Genomic DNA, 17,846 nt, shown 5'->3' with positions numbered 1-17,846 from the left:
AGGAGAACCCACATATGTGTAATGGATCTGTTCACATGCTTACAGGCTTCGATTCTGTCAGAGAAATGCATTTTTTGGGGGGATGCCAATAGTATAAGCTGCAAAACCTGTGTACAATCAGAGCTCAGGACTCCCTACCCCAGCCGTGTTTAGTAGGACTTTCAACTTTGCCACGTTGACCACTAGAGGGTAGTAACATACATTTGCACTAGGTGCCTTATGAATAAGAGAATGGAGTAAGATGTGGAAGATGAAAAGGAAATCTGGTGTACAGACAGGAGGTGCCAGATCTCACCAATGCAAGTGTGTTGTGCCCTCCATACATGTGTCACTATATAGACAATCATTCACTACTGTGAATCTATGAGATCAAGAATTACTGGCCAGCTAGGAGAACCATCTATGAAATTCCACGTTTGAAGTTAGTCATCTGCGTATTTGTTTTCAAGACCTTGCCTTAGACAATACAGAACACAAAGGTAACATGCTACATTATTTTCAACAATTGTATGGGTAGCTGGGAATACCTTAAATGCATTGTACCGTCACTAATGCTGGCAGAGTTACCAGCATGATTTCTGCATGAGAGGGCAAGAAGTTTTTGACCTGTAATTATCCAAATCTTTACAGGTGGGGTCGAAATTTTTTTAAGTGATCTTGGTACTCAAACATCTGACTTCAGTTCACACAGAACTGAGTTGCTGTCAAAAAGCTAGCCAGAAGTCTGCCATATATGAACAGGTACATTTTGCAGAAGGATCTCTCAAACAGTAGGATTCAGTATAGTTTGTCCCATAGACCTAAATCTTTTCCTGTCTTTATATATTTCTCATCTGTCTTACTCTGTGTGTCCCTGTTCCTGTTTATGCCACCTAGAGCTCTATCCAGAGCACCTATGACTAACAAGTATCTTCAACTGTTGTTACTGATAGCACAATTTTTGCTATAATGGGAACAAGAACGGTATCTTCACCTTTTTGGTTTTCAACTCTTCATGATTCTCTGTTTTACAAGCAAAATTATTTCTACTTGTCTCCTTTGAGATAGTCAGCTTGATTTCACATCATCGATAATCAGATGGAATTTATGACACATACTAAGTCGCTAAGCTTTAGCAGAAAGTATTTTGGGGTTTTTTGCTTTTGAGTGTCCCAAGATTTCATTACTTTTGGCAAGAAATAGAGAAAAAAAGCTGCTTTGTGGCTGCTGAATTGGGACTCCAAAGTTGTTTTCAACCCTGTTTCAGTTGTAGACCTCTCAAATGATGCTGGGTAAATTATTTTATCTCTCTGTACCACAAGTCTGTCTTTGTGAACTGGGGAAAGTAATCGCTGGGAGAGGGATTGTCACATACTTATGTCTGACCAATACTTCTTAAGATACAGCTCTTACTCAGCTTTGGACCTCTACATCAAATTGTAACATAAAACTTAATAATCTGTAAATGCTGACATGAACAGCATAAGTGCAGCAGGAATTTCCCTTTTAAAAAATATGTTCTTTTTTGTAAAAGTGTCCACCAGAATGGAAACAGTGCTAAGGCCGGGTCTTGACTTTACCACCACTGATGTTTGTTCACTTGGTACATTTTTTACGAGTCTATTTATACCTGCTCAGGACCTGGTCTTTGGACTTTCAAGAGACATATGACACTATTCCCACCTACGTTCATTACAGTTATTTTGCTTACTTCCACCATTCCAGTTCAGGCCTGTTTCACTAGTATTTCTTTCCACATGAGTTGTGTGTTCTTCATTTTAGGTATGTATTTTTTTTTCTTAATAGAAGTGGGATAAATGGAAAACCCAATCAAATACCTCTTCTGTGGCCTCTCTCATCCTGTGCGTTGCAAGTTCTGGGACTGGTAATGTCAGTCTCTGTGATTTATCTGCTGGGGTGAAGTTGATCTGACCTGCAATAACAAAGTACATCATTGTTGGGTTGCATGTTATAAAAATGATGCACAATATTCACATCTAAAAGTCAGAATAAACCTTTTACGCAGCTCTTTGTCAGTTCTACAAATGGTTGCAGTTAATCGATGCTATAAAACTTTCCTTCGGGCACTGGTATTCAGCTTACACATTGGGAAATGCAGTTTGAGTCTGACATTTTAAATACCGGTGGTATTACCTAATGAAATAACTCGAGGTTTGAAAATTCCCATCAGTAAAAAAGCACAAAACTGCTGTTGAGTTAGGGTATTTAAAAACATATTTTGGAGCATTGGGGAAAAAAGATACATTGTACAGACATTATTATTTTGCTACTCTTTTCCTGCAGACACTTCTAACTCGACCAGGGGTCTATTGTCCCATTGGTACATCCATGTAATTTTCATAACCATTAATGGGAGCTATGTGTATGATCTGATGAGGGCATACATTGAATTCAAAATTCTTCTTTTCTTTATTAACAAGTGTCATGCAAGTCTTGTCATGAGGGAAGCCCTTGAGACTGTTTTGTACCTTGCCATAATGAACCCTATAGATTTAGCAAACATTTTGGGATTTCTCAAGGATATATTTTTTTCATTTTGTATTTTAGAGATTTGCCATTCTGAAATCAACTAGCTCCATCTCAGGGGCTGTGCAAAGAAAAGAGGCAAAGGAAAGGGAAGTCTCCCAGGTGATGACAAACTGTGGAAATTCCATAGGCTTTTATCTGACAGTTTAATAGTGAATCACTGCCTAGACATTTTCTTATTCACATTTAGGTGTATAAAGAGTAAAGATGGCATTTAAAATTTTGCTTTTATGAAGCCCTCAAAAAACCAACATTATATCTATTGAGGCCATTTTCTTAGCATTTCCTGGAATTCTGGACACTCAAAAAAGAATGACATAAAGGAAAAATAGTGGAAAAGGCAGAGGAAAAAAAAAAGCCTTCTGGGACTCTCCCCTTATAGTACACGCTGTACTGTATCCGAGGCAAGCCCATGCCTAGAGGGCACAATCTATCCGTAAGTGTATGTGACCTACTAACCACAGTGAAAAAAAAGAGCAGGTGATCTGATTTACTGCTTTTCTGAGAGAATAACTTTTGCCTTGGCAGGAGAAATTTGAAGAAGGCACTCATGCTAATGTGTGCGCTGCTACTCCCATGGGGTTCACAGACCATTCTTCAGAGGAGTTGTGTCCCAGCTTTTCAGCAAAACTGTTGAAAAGGTCAGCACAAACTGACCATATTCAAAAAAAGACGATCCTTCAGTCCTGCTGTTGGAGTGTTTGTTGTTCTCACTTCTAAGCAGGTGAAAAAACCTAAATAATATGCATTTCTGATACAACTTTTCAAGAATCTCAGACTTTTCAAGGATCCTTTTCAAGGATATCCAAGTATATCATAAAGAGCAGGTGAGATGGAAATATTTTCTGAAAAGGAATGAAACAAAGAAAAGGAAGCTAAGGCAATAATGGGATTTTAGACATCTCAACTTTGGGCTGCCTACTTTTAGCTAATTTTAATAGGACCAATGTTTAGGAGGGCAGGGGCTCTGCACTTTTTGGTAACTAGGCCTCTGCCAGTGGAGTAATCCAGTAAATCAAAAGCAGTAAATCAAAAGCAAAACCTGTGTAACAGGACAGAGTCCTATTTTCCAAAGTTTGTTTATTCAACTAGTTTGTAACACTTGCTTCCTGTTCCAGCTGAATCATTTAATCACTACAATGCTATAGTTAGTTTCAGCTTTTTACATCGCCAGCAGGTGGGGATTTAAAAAGCACTTTGCTGTTCACCTTTCGGTCATCCTCATAACTTTCATCTGCGTATTGTTTAATTTTGCTAGAGGCTTTCCCAACAGGCTGGCGTTTTCTCTGAAAAGCTGGATCACCTATGGAGCTAGGAACTGTGACCTTCTGGTGCTTGAATGGTTCTACAGAAACTTCAGAACTTCCTTTACTTTTTTTTTTAAAAGAAAAGTCATTAAAACAGAGGTTTTAGAGTCTGAAATGCCCTCCTACAATTCTTTGTAGGAGGCAGGGAAAGTGCTTTAGCCTTCAGTATTCTGGACTGCCCTGTTCAATACCTCATGGATTTTGGAGCTGGATTTTTCCATTTTTGATAAATACTAATTGTACTTTTACGTTAGCAGCATTGGCATAGCTCAATTGTCTAAATATTGTTCTAGTATCTAGTAATATTGTTCTAATATCTAACAAATATTGCATCTACTATCTGGTGCTCCCATTCTGAATGAGTTTGGGCATCTCTGTTACTGAGCAGAAAGGCTCTGAAGAAAATTGAGTTATCGAGGAAGGTGTTAGTATTTCAGTGTATGTTTTTTGTTCGTTTTGTTGGGCTTTTTTTTCGACTGAATAAATGGTTGTTGTAGTTAGGAAATACATTTTCAGGGAAATTATGTTATTTTTCCTTTGTGATATAAAACCAGTATTTTGACCAGTATAAGCAACCACTTGCACCAATTAATAGACCTCAGTATGCAAATCTTCAGAACAGCCTCTCCTTTCTTGTCTGTGCAACTGGTGGTAGAAGAATAAGGTAGCTGCTTTCGTTTTGATGAGCAATGTCCGGTTGACCCCTCAAATTGTTCTTTTATCAGACAAAACTCTTCCTATTGCTTTATGCGTGATTCCGCTGTCAGGTGTGCTGGCTGTTGCTAACCTACACCTGCCTTGCAGTTTTAATCCCAACTACTGTCCTAAGTCAGGAACTACCTCATGTGATCTGTCTTCCTTAAAAGCTTATCTTTTGCACTTGCAACTGCTATGTGTGAAAATTTGACTAATAGATACAGATCTGCTCACTGGTGCATAGTGGCCTCAGATTCTTGGCTCCTTTGTTCTATTTGCCTACTGCTTAGCTTGGCACTCTTTTTTGGGTTTTTTGAGTAATGCCTTTTGTTTTCTGTGAGACTGCTGTGAATACAAAGAGCAAAGTCCCACTTTTTCACCTCAATCTCTTTGCTCATCTTTTACCAAATACATGGGAGAGTGTATTTTTATGGAGCAAGGGACCCTTTATCATTTTGCCATTGCCATCAGTTGCTGGCCTGTCTTTACCTCTAACTCTTCCTTCCAATGTTTTGTGAGAACCTAGGGCTGGATGTTGTCTTCTCAGATTCCCAGTGGGTACTAAATCGCTACAAATCTGTGCACTTTGCTATTTCCCACTATGTGTCAAATGCCAGGTATGCCTCATATTCCAAGAGATATGGCACACCTCCAGACCACAATTCCTGTCTGAGGGTCATTTCTATAATTCTCCCTGCAGTAGGAATGGCAGGCTATTGTATCCAAGAAACCAAGTGCTTGTAGTTAAAAGACAAATTATACAACACCATAACATATACTATGTCAAGTTGTGTGGTAAAAGCCCATGAAGGAGCCCAGAGAGACAAGAACAGGAGGGAGTTGCCTAAAAAATATCCTGCAGGCCTACTCCCAGGCCCATCACAGGGGCCATCAGCACAAGCCCAGATGAGCACAGGGGCACCAGGGCTGGCAGGAACCCCAACCAAGGGCTCTCCAATCAGCTTTCCGACTAAGGGGCTTACGGCCTAAGGGTGGGACACATTATGGGATGCAAGGGAAAAGCAGTTCTGGATCACACAGGACTAATTATGGGATGTTTAGGGGAGGAACCAAAGGTGGAGAAAGGGAGAAGTTTAGGTGATTTGGGGAGGGACAGCAGTGGGAAAACAGAGAGGTAAGCGAATAAAAAGGGCTGGTTGCATATACATAATTGGATAGCCAGAATGCCTGTCTGGCTATGCCCTGTGCCTGATCAGTGCAGTCTGTCCTGTGTTCTTCTAAACTCTTTTCTAATTCTTTCCTGATTGAGTGGTCTCTATTCTGTGCGCATATGTGTATGAGGGTGTGAGTCCAGCAACTGGAGACAGACCACAGGCTGGAGGGCCTGTGTGTCTGTGCTGCAGTGACTGATCAAGTGTGGGTGTGTGAGTGAGTGGGTGATCACTAGCAAAGATCAAGCCAAACCAGCTGGTGAGTCGGTGAAGTGACCTGGCAGCAAGGGGGTGAGGGAGCCTCTAAGGGCCAGCTCCCGGTGTGAGATCACCTGTGCATCTCTAGGGACGAGAGCACAGGGGAGAGTGTGTGTGGGACGGGACTGGGGGTGTCAGCCTCACTGGCTTGTATGTCCAGGTGCCAGCAACTGAGCAGACTGGGAACCAGGGGCCACCTACTGGGCAGACTGACTTTATAAGTCCAGCTGCTGGAGGCACCTGTCTTGTGCATATATTCTCACTAATGGACTTCCATCCTGCTCAGCCAGAGAGGGGAGCAGGATAAGGCCACCAGTGCTGCCTATCTTCACATGAGTGCTCTGAGTGTCCATCCAGGAATTGTGTGTCCAGCCATGTAGATATGTAGTGTATATATGTGTATGTGTAGTGTATATGTGTGCTTTGTGTGTGTATGTCTGCTGGCAATACATCTTCAGCCTTGCTAACGGTTGGACATGGGCATATGGAGCAGCAACAGCCTCGCCTCTCTCAGGTTGTTGAATTGAGCATGATATATTTTCCTCTAACATACACATATTGCATTGCTCCAGTTCATTTGTGCATTACTGTTAGCCCAAAGGATACATTCCCTGGCTTATCTCGTGAATACCCCTATGTGCACACATATAACATGCATCCATCCATGCATCCACACCCAGTTGTACAGTACCTCCTGATCCCTTTTTCATCAAAACCTTGCACATATAGCTAAAACCACTATGCATGTTTAACTCGAACTGTAGGTCTTACTTTCTCTGGTAAAAGTTCCCCTGTGGTCTAGAGAATTGATGTTTTTACTTGTTCATCCCAGTCAAAACTTTTTAGGTTACTTGAAATCTGTGCAGAGAAATGCAAGAATATTCTAGGATGTTGACTGAATGTTCCACTGAACCATCTGTGATAAAATCTAGAAAATTTGCTTTATTCAGTGTATTTGACATCATACAACTTCACTGCATATTGTTAGTGTGCCAATAAAATATTCATGATAGCTGCTAATACGTTCTTAACAGTCACTTTTTTAATGATATAGTCCATTGGCTTGTGATCAGGCTGCACACACCATTTTGTGGCAGAAGTTGAATGGGTGGAATTGCTCTACAACAGAAAAGCACAGCCAGAAACTGTGTTTCTGTTTTCACATCCCTATTTTCTACATCTTAACCACCAAATGCTCTGGTCTCTCAGCTCTACTGTTTCTAGGCTTCCTGAGCAGTCACCTTGCAGCTGGAACTGCTCCATACAGCTGCAGGATTTCAAGAATGGTGCCTCACTCATAATTTTCTTCACTTTTTGGGGTTCTTGAGCATTGATCAATGGATGTTACTTGTCTCAAGGATTCACTGTCTTCTGAGAAGTATGCACATAATTTGAAGAGATAGCTGGCCATCTGTCATGGTGTCAAGTTTTTAAGGGAAGACAAAAACAAGCTCACAGAAAAAGAAATCTGTTGAGGACTACAGCATACACAGAAACAACATCTGGCTCAGAAAGTCACTGAGCTGAAAACAATTGGATCCTGAGAGAGTACTGCAGGAAGGAATCATATACACTTGCCCTGGACTTATTCTTCCCTAAGTTTGTGTTTACAGGCACTGCTGGAGATACAGTATTAGGGTAGGTGGAGACTTGAGCTGACAACCCAAGACAGACATCCTTTTGGTCTCTTATACCTCAAAGACAGGTCAGTTACCACAGATCCATCCTCACCCTGAAGTGTCTGATTGCTTTCGAGTTTGGTTTCCATCAAGACCCAGTCAAAAGCTTCACACATTGAACCTATGAATGTGTCTGCATAGAGTATTCATATTTTATGAAATACAAAGCTCAGTGTATGAAAAAAACTTCACACAGAGGTTTTCACATTGCCTTATTAAGCTGGAAAGAGCTTTTTGTTTCTTAATAGTTTAACAGTTCTGAGGCACAGGTAATGACAGCAGCAGGTTTGAGAAAAGGACATTAGTATTTCCAAAGGGCTAAAGAGAGTCCACAGCGCAGAGGAAGTAATACTGTGAAAGCAGTTATCTATTTTGTTATTAAACATTTTACAAGCTTTTACCTTAACCCGACTTGAAACAAAGATGATATGTAGATGATGAGCTAACAGTTCATTCTTCTGGGTGAACCTTAAAAATGAGGTACTACAATATATAGGATGCCAAGAATCCAAATAGTAATAGCTAAATAAATAAATAATAATAACAACAACAACAGAGAAATATCCTAAGTGTCTTACCTAAATACCATCATGGTATACCTCTGTTGAGCCATGTGGACCAGTTTAGGAGCTGCTAAAGTGGGAGTCTTTGTGGAAGCACTATCTTCCAGTAACCAGTGTTAACTAGTTCAAGTTCCTCAGCACTTGGTGGCTAGTAGAAGTGGTGTCCAGATTCTGAGGGTGTTTTGAATTTGAAGAATTTGAAACACCATCCGCTTACTGAAATCACTTTCTTTTCTTAGGGTCTACCTGGGCTTCTTAGGCAGATGGTAGATATCTAATGTAAAAGCGGACAAATTCTCAATTTTAAACTGTTAGCATCTGTTTGGAGATGTTACAGATTGGTATCATTATTCTCAATATAAATATTATCAGCTTGTCAACGGTATTGATGCCTAAATGTCCCTCAAATACCTGGCTCGGTTTATTATGGAATACTTATACAATGAGGTGAGTTCCCAAAATATTTTATTCCCAATACCACTTATCAAAGGGGTGTCATGTGTCCATAGGTATGTGGATGGAACATGTAATTCAGGATGTGATAATGGATCCTGACATTGCAAATGCTTAATATTTTTGCCCCGTTTATCTTTAAAATGTCCTTATCATTGGTATCAGCTATTAGGTTATTCTAATTGGAGACAAAATCCTAGTTTATGTGAAATTCTTCTTACCATGGGAAAATTATTGATTCATTTTATGCTAAATACATAAGTTTATTGGTGCCTTTTCTTGGAAGCCTGACACTTCCTTTTTTAAATTTTTATTATTAACTCCACAAATACATTCAACTGAACAGTGAAAAATATTGAATAAAATGTCCTCATGGACCTGTTTTTTCCTCTAGCTTCTTGCATCATTTCATGATCCATCTTGACCCTTAAGATTCTCATGGGAATAAGAAGAGAGGCAATGGCAAGCATCTAAGAAAACAAATGAACATGAGGACTTTCATTAGACACAAGCTAGTGTCAATGGGAGTGGGTGAAAAATGCCAAAAAATGCAAATAATTTTGCTCTGCATTCTTCCAGAAGTATGATAAAACTGAGCAAAATTCTAGATAATTACTTTTTTTATTCACTCCTTACTCACATCTGTGTTGAGTCCTTCCTGAGTGAAATTTCTGGGATTTAGTCCTTTAATGAGAAAAACAAAAGAAAAGTAATTAATGGGGAAAGAAGTAAAAGTACTGAAGATGGTGCCAATATACTAACTATACACTTAAGTTTACACTGCCTGTTCATTTAAGCACAAGATGATACAGAATAAGGTCAGGGGAAATCATCCTATATGCATCCCCAGAGATATCTGTTATATCCAATGACAGCAGAGCCCTGTTTATTCAAAATAATTCTGGAACATCAAAACATTTGGATAAACAGGGCTTCAAATAATTGAGGGAGTTATTGTATAAGTAATTCACACCAGGGGGACATAACCTAGATTCAAAGGAGTGAGTTTCAGATCAAAGGGGTACAGATAAATGGGATTTTGCTCCATATGAACAAATAAACTAAACAGCATTTGATTATTCAGGAATCAAGAAGTGTCCAAGCATTTTTTCAAAAAGGGTTTAGGATGAAAGGTCAAAATTGTTGCAATAGGCCATACAGAAGAATATTCCTACAGAATCAAAATAACAAATAACTAAATGAGACCAAAAAGGTTTGGGGTGGTTTTTGTGTGTGTGTGTGTGTGTGTGTGTGTGTGTGTGTGTACGTGTGTGTGTTTTGCAGTATTTTTTTGTTTTGGGTTTTGTTGGGGTTTTTTTTGCTTTTTTTTGTTTGTTTGTTTGTTTAAACTCAATGGTCTTCCAGTCAGGATCATATGAACTTTACCGAGTTTTTTGATCTTATTCCAGCCATGACACTGACACATATTTTGTGGCAGAGGGTGGGGATTTGTAACATCTGTGGCTGTGTAACTCATTTTCACTAATGCCCAACAGAAGCAAACTGTAAAATACACAAGTTGGGTCTTGGATGGACAATATTGTCTGATTGCCCATCTTTCTATTAATATAATGACCCCTATAGCATTTACCTTCATACAGACATCATAATTCCTATTAATTGCCCTTTAAAATACACATCTTGGAATTTTAAAAGATGTTAAGTGTAAAGATCTATGCTGATATTCACCCCCTGCATTGTTAATATGGTGGTGTGGATAATTTGCTAATTTAGACAAATAAACAGTCTTTTCCATTTTCTGAAAGTTACACTCACATTCTTGTAAATTCAGTATTGTCCTTTACTCTCTGTGTAGGGACCTTTTAATAGTGGGGGTGGCAGGGGAGAAGACAGACACAACATTTAAAGGGGAGTTAAAGGTCTGAAAACATGACACATTTCAATTCCCCCCAACACTTCATTTCTGCAGCTAGGACCCTAGCCAGGAGAGTGCTTCTCCTGCCACGGTGCCTCGCCTCGAACAGCTCCAGCCTGGCTTGTAAGCCATAGGGAAAGGAGAGCTGCTGCAGAAGGTGCCTTCTGCCTCAAGTTTCAGAGACATATTTTCAACCATGTCGCAAGACGTACCAGATCGTACTGTTGAATCCATCCTGACGTTTCTGGGCCTCGTAGTTGGGTTTTTAAGCCCTCGGGTCTGTCAGTGCTGCCAGGTCTGAGTCCTGCACCACACCCGGAGCAGGTTCACTTCGTACCATGGGCAGGCTGTGCTTCATCCCTCAGCCGTAGGCCTGTCAGCCGCCCATTATAGCCACCGATCCTAACAGCCTACCCTACGCCTCTGCACAGGGGGACTCCACGCAGACTTTCTTCCCTCCCGCCCCCCCCACTTTTGGCGGGAAGAGCTGCGCTGCCGCCATGTCGCTGTGGCTGCCAGCAGGGCCCGCTGCCTCCTCTCTCCCCCCCCCTCCAGTCCCACGGCTCCGATGGGGTGTGCAGGGCAGAGGGGAAGGGAGCACAGCCTAGGGAAGTGCCGTCGCGATAGCATCTTTTTGCGCAGCTGCCTTTCCTCCCTCCTCGGTGAGGGACTAGGAGCTCAGCTGCGGGAGGCGACGCACTGAGGCTTTGAGGGGAGAGGGAGAGGGGTGGGAGTGTGAGGGGGAGCAAGGGTTAAAGAGGAGCAGCTGTTGGGGTTGCGGTAGGGTGGGGGAAGAATAATGCTTAATGAAAGATTTGGGGGAGGGAGCTTGAAGAAATGGCAATTTGGAGTTTAGTAGGGGAGGAAAAGTAAACACCTGTGAGGGCTGGAGGGGGCAGAGGTTGCCGTTGGCAAAAGGTAGAGGCAGTCCTCTGAGTAGAGGAGTCTTAGGGGGTGGTCACACAGGGTGAGGTCTGGAGGAGGATGCAGAGGAATGGAGACAGTTTGGAGTGTTTTGGAGTTTGCTGGCAGGTTGCTGCAGTGGCACAGCCTGGAAGTGAGTAAAGATGAACCGTAAAGAGCAAAGCAGGGGAAGGTTAAAGCAAGTGTTGGGGGTTTGTTTCCTGAGGAGATAGGAGGGATACCTTCAAATTGGTTTGAGGTTTCAGTCCACTGGCTTGGTTTCCTCCTACCTCCTCATCTTGTTAGTCCTTTGCAACCTGTTGGCTAGAGTGGTGTTGTCTGTGATAGAGGTAAAGAGCCAGTTTCTGGTTTTATTCCAATTTACATCAACAGCTGCTGCCTGTAGATACAGGCATTAAAAAAAGGTGAATTTCCCTCTTTAAAAAAACCAAACAAACCTGAAATAGTATTTTCTCTCAATGAGCAACAGATAATGATAAGACTTGTTCAAGTTTTGCCCTCTCTTTACTCTCCATTTCTTTTACAGGCTTGTCAAGGCTTCCCTCTCTGACTGAAGAATCCTTGCTGTGTCTTGTGTCTCAGCTGCAATTTGATAAGAATATCTTGACCAGTTTTCTGTCCGGAGTGGAGCAGAGAAGAGAAGGTAAAAATGGAACTTGTATGTGGTAATGGTTTCAGCTTGATAGCCCTGGAGTCTGGCTGAAACTGTTGTATGGTCCTGAATCCAGAAAATACATAGGCTTGTGCCTAACTGGAAGCATATCTGCAGAATCTTTTATTTCATCCAACTCCTTAAGCTCTGAAGGTTAAACACAGGTATAAGTACTTGGACAAAAACAGTGAAAGTTTTCTTATGCTGCTAGTATGGGGCCTGCGGATCTGGGAATCAATTCCTATTGCCCTCTAATCCCTGGATTTTCTGCTGTGTTTCTAATTAAGATAGTGGCCATGCCATTTTTGGTCTGTTCATCTAAGGACCTGAAGTCTATGTGCTCCCATCAAACTTAAAAGCAGGTCTGTCACTGAGTTCAGTGGTTACCAGATTGGCCCTGTTTTTTTCCTAACTTTTTTTGTCTTCACCCCAGCCCCCAAAGGCTCTCTTTAAAGGGTAAAACCCACAGAAGATGTAGGTCCTCCAGAATCCAAGAGAATAAATGAATTTGTCAAGCTCATTTTCAGAAGTAGGTGTTCTTTCCTTTCCTATTTCCTGCCACAATCTCTGCCTTTCTTTAATACTCTGGAAGTACAGCTGCATAGTGGACTATAATTCAGAGGGGAAAAAAAAAAAGTGTATGTTTGGGTCTTAAAATAATATACACATTAAACTATATTTAATTGTGCCTTATCAGTAAACTGATAAACTTAGGTGTTTGCTGTTGCCATTGATCATGCTCTGTAGCAGACAGAGGCAAGTAACTGCTGCTGATGGAAATGAAAAGGTAGTGGAAGGAGGAGGGGAGAAGGAGGTGGGAGACGAGGGGATTGGCTGTTTTTAATGTCAATCACAGCTGCGGGCCCCAGCTCTTCCGCTGCTCTAGCTCTGGCTCTCCCTTGAACAGCTCCTAGAGAGAACAAGGCGTGCGGAGCTCAGATTGCCAGCATCATGCTCCTTGGGCTTGGATCGTAGATCCCCCCCTCTTTGAACATTAAAATAAATCCTTCGTCCATCAACGTCCCAGGCAGACCCAGCGAGAAAACACGCACGTGAGAGAGAGAGGAAAGAAAGAGGAGGAAGAGAAAAATCTGCAACCAAGTGGACTAAAGCAAAAAGAAAGAGTGCTTTGCTTGCACAGCTGCAAAGTGGGAATTTAAAGAACTGCAGAGAGAGACATTCCAGCTCATCAGCACATACACATTGCAGAATTACAGATCCAGGTAGAAATGACATCAACAGGGAAAGAAGGCAGCGGAGCTCAACATGCACAATATGTTGGACCCTATCGTTTGGAGAAAACCCTAGGAAAAGGACAGACAGGTTGGTTCTTTTACAGCAGCACTGGCGCTAGGGGGAAGGTGCTGTAGCAGCCAGTGAGGTGTTGGGGATGGGATATCTGAGGGTTCAGGTTTTACCGTTTGCTGTTTTAGCAGAGATAATATTCATAGGGCATTTTTGCCTTTATTTTTAGTTTTCATTTTAGTTCTTTCTTCCGTTTTTCTCCCCCCCCCCCCAAAAAAAAAAAAAGCCCAGGATGCTTTATGTTCATTACTCCTGCTAATGGGTGTTGTTCTGATGACAGCCAGAGTGCGTGCAGAGGAAAAAATAGATGATCTGCTGGTGGTGAATTTTCACATCAATTTCTTCACTGCCCTACTTAGGAGCATTTTCTTTTTAATCAAATTATATTGAAATGAAAGGTTCACAGCCTGTAGTACTGAGGAGGTGGTGGTAGTGGGGGAGTCACCAGCAGTATTTCATGACATCATGATTGAAAAGGGTGTAGTCCTTAAGGTGCAGTTGGGGGGGTGGAAATATGTACAGTATGTCTGTGGCACTGACTGCTGTGGGTATTTAGCAAATATGGATGGATGGGCTGGTGGTTTTTGGGGGTAGGGTTTGAAATAAAAGAAAAATAGAGGATTGGTAGCAGAATTCATTCTGATTATGCTGTGTTTTTGTAGGAAGGATTGGGGGGAGGGGAGGTTATTTAATTATTTTTCTTAAAGCTTGTTTATGAAACTCGCCTCCAGCAGATTTTCCTGAATGGAACAATGGTAAGAAATATTAAAAAGAGGAAACCGAGTGGAGGGAATTAGCAGAGAGCAGGTGCGTCTGCCCTACATGACATAATTAGATCCCCTAAATGCATTCAAGATCTGGACTTACTGTTGCTTGCTTGGATAGCATATTCACTTCAAGGGCAGGGGAGCATTAATTGGAAGAAAAAACATTAAAAAAAAGCCCAAATGTCTTCCTTAATTAATTATTTTTATTTTTTTTTTTAGTAACAGGTGCAATAAGCAATGGGATCTGGCAAATTCATTGGGTTGGGAGCCCCCCCCCCCAAAGTGGATTGAACTCGAGATTATAATTTAGGGAAAGGGGAAGATCAGCCATAGGGGGGCTTCTTTGGGCATGTGGGTGTTAAGTGTTGTTCATTATGGTGGGACAATAAAACATGATGCATTGTGGTGTGGGGTTTTTTTGTTGTGCCTTTTTTTTTTTAATAACGTAGCTGAGCTTTGCCCATCTGTTGTCTAAAGGATTTAATAGGCGTTTCCATCCCCAGCTGCTGCCTCTGCTCTGCCTGCTTCCTCTCTGCCCTGCGTGGCAGCAGCTCTGCAGTCCGCAATTTTCTTAGGGACACAGTCAAAATCCAGATCTTTCTCTGTAAGAAGCAATGCTCTTCTGAGATGATTGATTATACCCCCCCCATCCTTCCCCTCCTCTTCACAACCCCATAGCAACCGTTCAGAGACATAGATGAAGATGACATTGTCTTCTAGTAAAAGTGACTTTTATTTATATTTCATTTTTTCCAAATCTCTTCAGTGTATCAGCTGCTAAAGGTACCTCTCTGTCACTGTTTTGGTTACCACCTTTATTCTTTGCATAGCTCAATAAGCCCTTACTTCTGCAGCCGTATTCTTAGTGAAATCTGTTCTGATGATGATAATGAAAATATCAAAAAATTGCAGTGTATTGGTAATAAAACTGCCCTATTTTTGGTGGTAATCCTTTCATGGGTAGTCCAGGTGATCAAAGAGCCAGCTGTAGATGACAAATTCATTTTTGTCTTCATCATTATTTCCTTTTTTTCTCTCTCACCTTCTCAGCACCCCTCCCTCCCCTTTAAATACAATTGTGTCTGAGATTCCTGAAAATACAGCTGCATTAACCTTTTGCTCCGTGTCTCATAGCCTGATGTTGTGGTCCTAAAGGGTTATCTGCAGCTTTGGTTATTTTTTTCCTCTCTGCTAATCTTCCTATCTTCCTCCTAAGTAATTAGAGATGTGGGGGTGGAGGGAGAAGAAGAGGATGTATTTAGAGGCTTGCTGCTGTTGGCCTCTGCAGTTATTCAACCAGCTGGACAAGGGTGAAAGTTTCCTTTTGCCGTTTTACCATATAACTGATCTTTATAGATAAGTCTCTGCTGTTTGCACACATGAATGCACACAAAATGCACAATGCATGGTGTCATAGAAGCTGGAGGTGGGGGGAACAGGAAGAGAAATCTTAAAAGTAGCTGATGTCAGTCTATGTCTTCCTTGCTATACCCGCCCTTGATTAACGGAATAACGCACTGAGGTGAAATCTAACTCTGTATTAAACATACATGGCTAAATATGGAAAGATGCCTTCTGGTCTTCTCGCATTTTCTGTGCTAATCACATTTGGGAGCATGCAGAATGGCATGAACAGTGTGTGGTACGTAGCTAGTCCTCATCCTGCTTGTTTTGGAGGGTAAGCAGGCAACCTGCAGCATTTTAGGGAGAGGATGAGCACAGTATGAGGGCCTGGTTCACCATACTATGTTGTCATGGTGTGTAACTTTGAATTTGTGTTGCAGTGGCATAAGGCTGAAGAAAATAGTGGCTGTAGTAATTTATTTAGAGCTTGACTTTAAAGGTTGGAAAATTAGGAGGTAATGGCTTGGAATATTTTTTTTTTTTCCCCAAGGGAATGGGGAAGAGTGAGAAATAAAATCTGGCAAAATATAATGATGAATGGAAAGAAAGTGTAAGTTGTGTTGCAAAGTCCTATCCATTTTGCAGTGATCTTTGAATCCATAATTCTTATTTTTGAGTAAAAAATTCTTGACTCTATAAAGTCGTTTCAGATAGGCAGGTCTAGCTTTGCTCCCAGATACACTAATATTATACAAATGTATTAATCACTCTTACCTGCTTTTATTGAGATCAAAAGAAGGGGCTTTTGGGAAGCAGCATGGGTTCATAGTTCGGGGCAGACTTAGAAAGGGTGCCATGGAAGGAGAACTTAATGGTAAGTAGAACTCTCACTGGCTTTCTCTGCAAGAAAGTGTTTACCAACAGCAGCCTACTCGTCCTTGCAAAGAGGTCCAGTTGCCGTATCTGTGACGTTAGTGGAACCTGGTGACATCTGGCTGCAGGTGGGCAAAACTGACACGGAAAAGTCTTCAGTTCAAATTGGTGGGTAACAACTGTTGTCGAAAGTGTTGATTAGAATTCAAAATCGGCTATGCAAAACTTGTCCTGAGCAGCCTTCTGTGCTGGTGCGTCAAGCTTTCTGAGGGTGACTGATGCCACAAAGAGAGGATTAAGGCCTCTTAGTCAGAGAAGTTGGAAAAGGGCTATACGGAGCAGTGCTGAAAAATGTCTGCGCTTAGCTCTTTGCTTGTAGTGGAAATGATAGAGGAACAAAGGAAAATTATTTTTAATAATGTAGCATACAGATTTAACGTATAATTTGAGTACTGTAGTAAGATGGTTTGCTTTTGTAATAGGTTGAATTCAGAGCACCTCTTGTTTACTGCAGCTGGAGGAATAGCTCATGGAATCTGTATTTGAATGATTTTGCAAGAATACAAGAAGCAGTATAATCTTAATTATTGAACTCAAATTATTTTACAGATCTGTCAGTGTAAAAGATCATTACTGTATATATACAGGAGTGTGGGGAAAGGTTGGTTTATCTGTTTCATTGATACATTCTTCTACAGTTAATTATAGGAGATTTTAATTGTAATTAACAGTAATGAGCAAGGGATGTGTGTCATGTTATTATAAACACACGTGGAGACCGTGTGCCTTGAGAAACCCCAGTCATGCCTGATGATGAAGCACTGTTTTAGTTTTAGATCAGAGGCTTTTCTCCATTTGCCACTAATTCTGTGTGAAATCACCTTCTTGTGTATTCCTTGCCTTTTTTTTTTTAAATCCCACAAATATTTTTGTTCATGTGTTTCTTTTGGCCTCATTAACCCCTATTTCACCCTTGAAACTTCTAAGAGTAATTCAGATTGACTGTAGTGAATATTTATTAATGAGTGCAAAGATGAGGAACTAAAGTATTTCTTGTGAAGGGCTTCAGTGTTTTGGAGGGTTTTCTTGTGTTTTCATTTGACAGTCACTGTATAGGCTTCAGCATCATTGTTTGCTATGACACCAATTCAATGTCCAGTTGAAATTGCCAAAACACTGCTTTGTCTACAAGCAGTAAGACATTGGCTCTAAGTGGGAGTTACCCTATTCACTGAGAAAAATTTAATGTTGCTGATCCATTTTGTCTAGTTCCTTTCATTCTGTTTTAAGCCCAGTTCTGCAGACATTCAATACAAAGAATCCTGCTTGAAACTCATGGCACTTCAACCTTTGCAAAACATGTAGGGGGTCCCTTTCCTGCATTGTATACCATATAACTTACAGTTATTTTGGTGTATAACTTGTTAGTTATATATGAGCCATCAGTGAGG

The 17,846-nt window shown here is 41.1% G+C and overlaps 1 protein-coding gene across 1 annotated transcript in view; it reads left to right on the top strand.

Moving 5' to 3' along the window:
* The first annotated feature begins 13,046 nt into the window (after positions 1-13,046).
* The window catches only part of BRSK2 (BR serine/threonine kinase 2), a 325,682-nt gene continuing 320,882 nt past the window's right edge, over positions 13,047-17,846 (top strand). Inside the window, exon 1 of the mRNA XM_072864668.1 lies at positions 13,047-13,429. Within this exon, the coding sequence (XP_072720769.1) occupies positions 13,336-13,429 (94 nt within the window). The 5' untranslated portion in view covers positions 13,047-13,335. The remainder of the gene's footprint in view (positions 13,430-17,846) is intronic.

Source organism: Ciconia boyciana, chromosome 6, assembly GCF_034638445.1.
Source record: "Ciconia boyciana chromosome 6, ASM3463844v1, whole genome shotgun sequence".
Classification (NCBI taxonomy): Eukaryota; Metazoa; Chordata; class Aves; order Ciconiiformes; family Ciconiidae; genus Ciconia; species Ciconia boyciana.
Note: the sequence above shows the minus strand (reverse complement) of the source record. Positions and strands in the feature narration are given on the sequence as shown.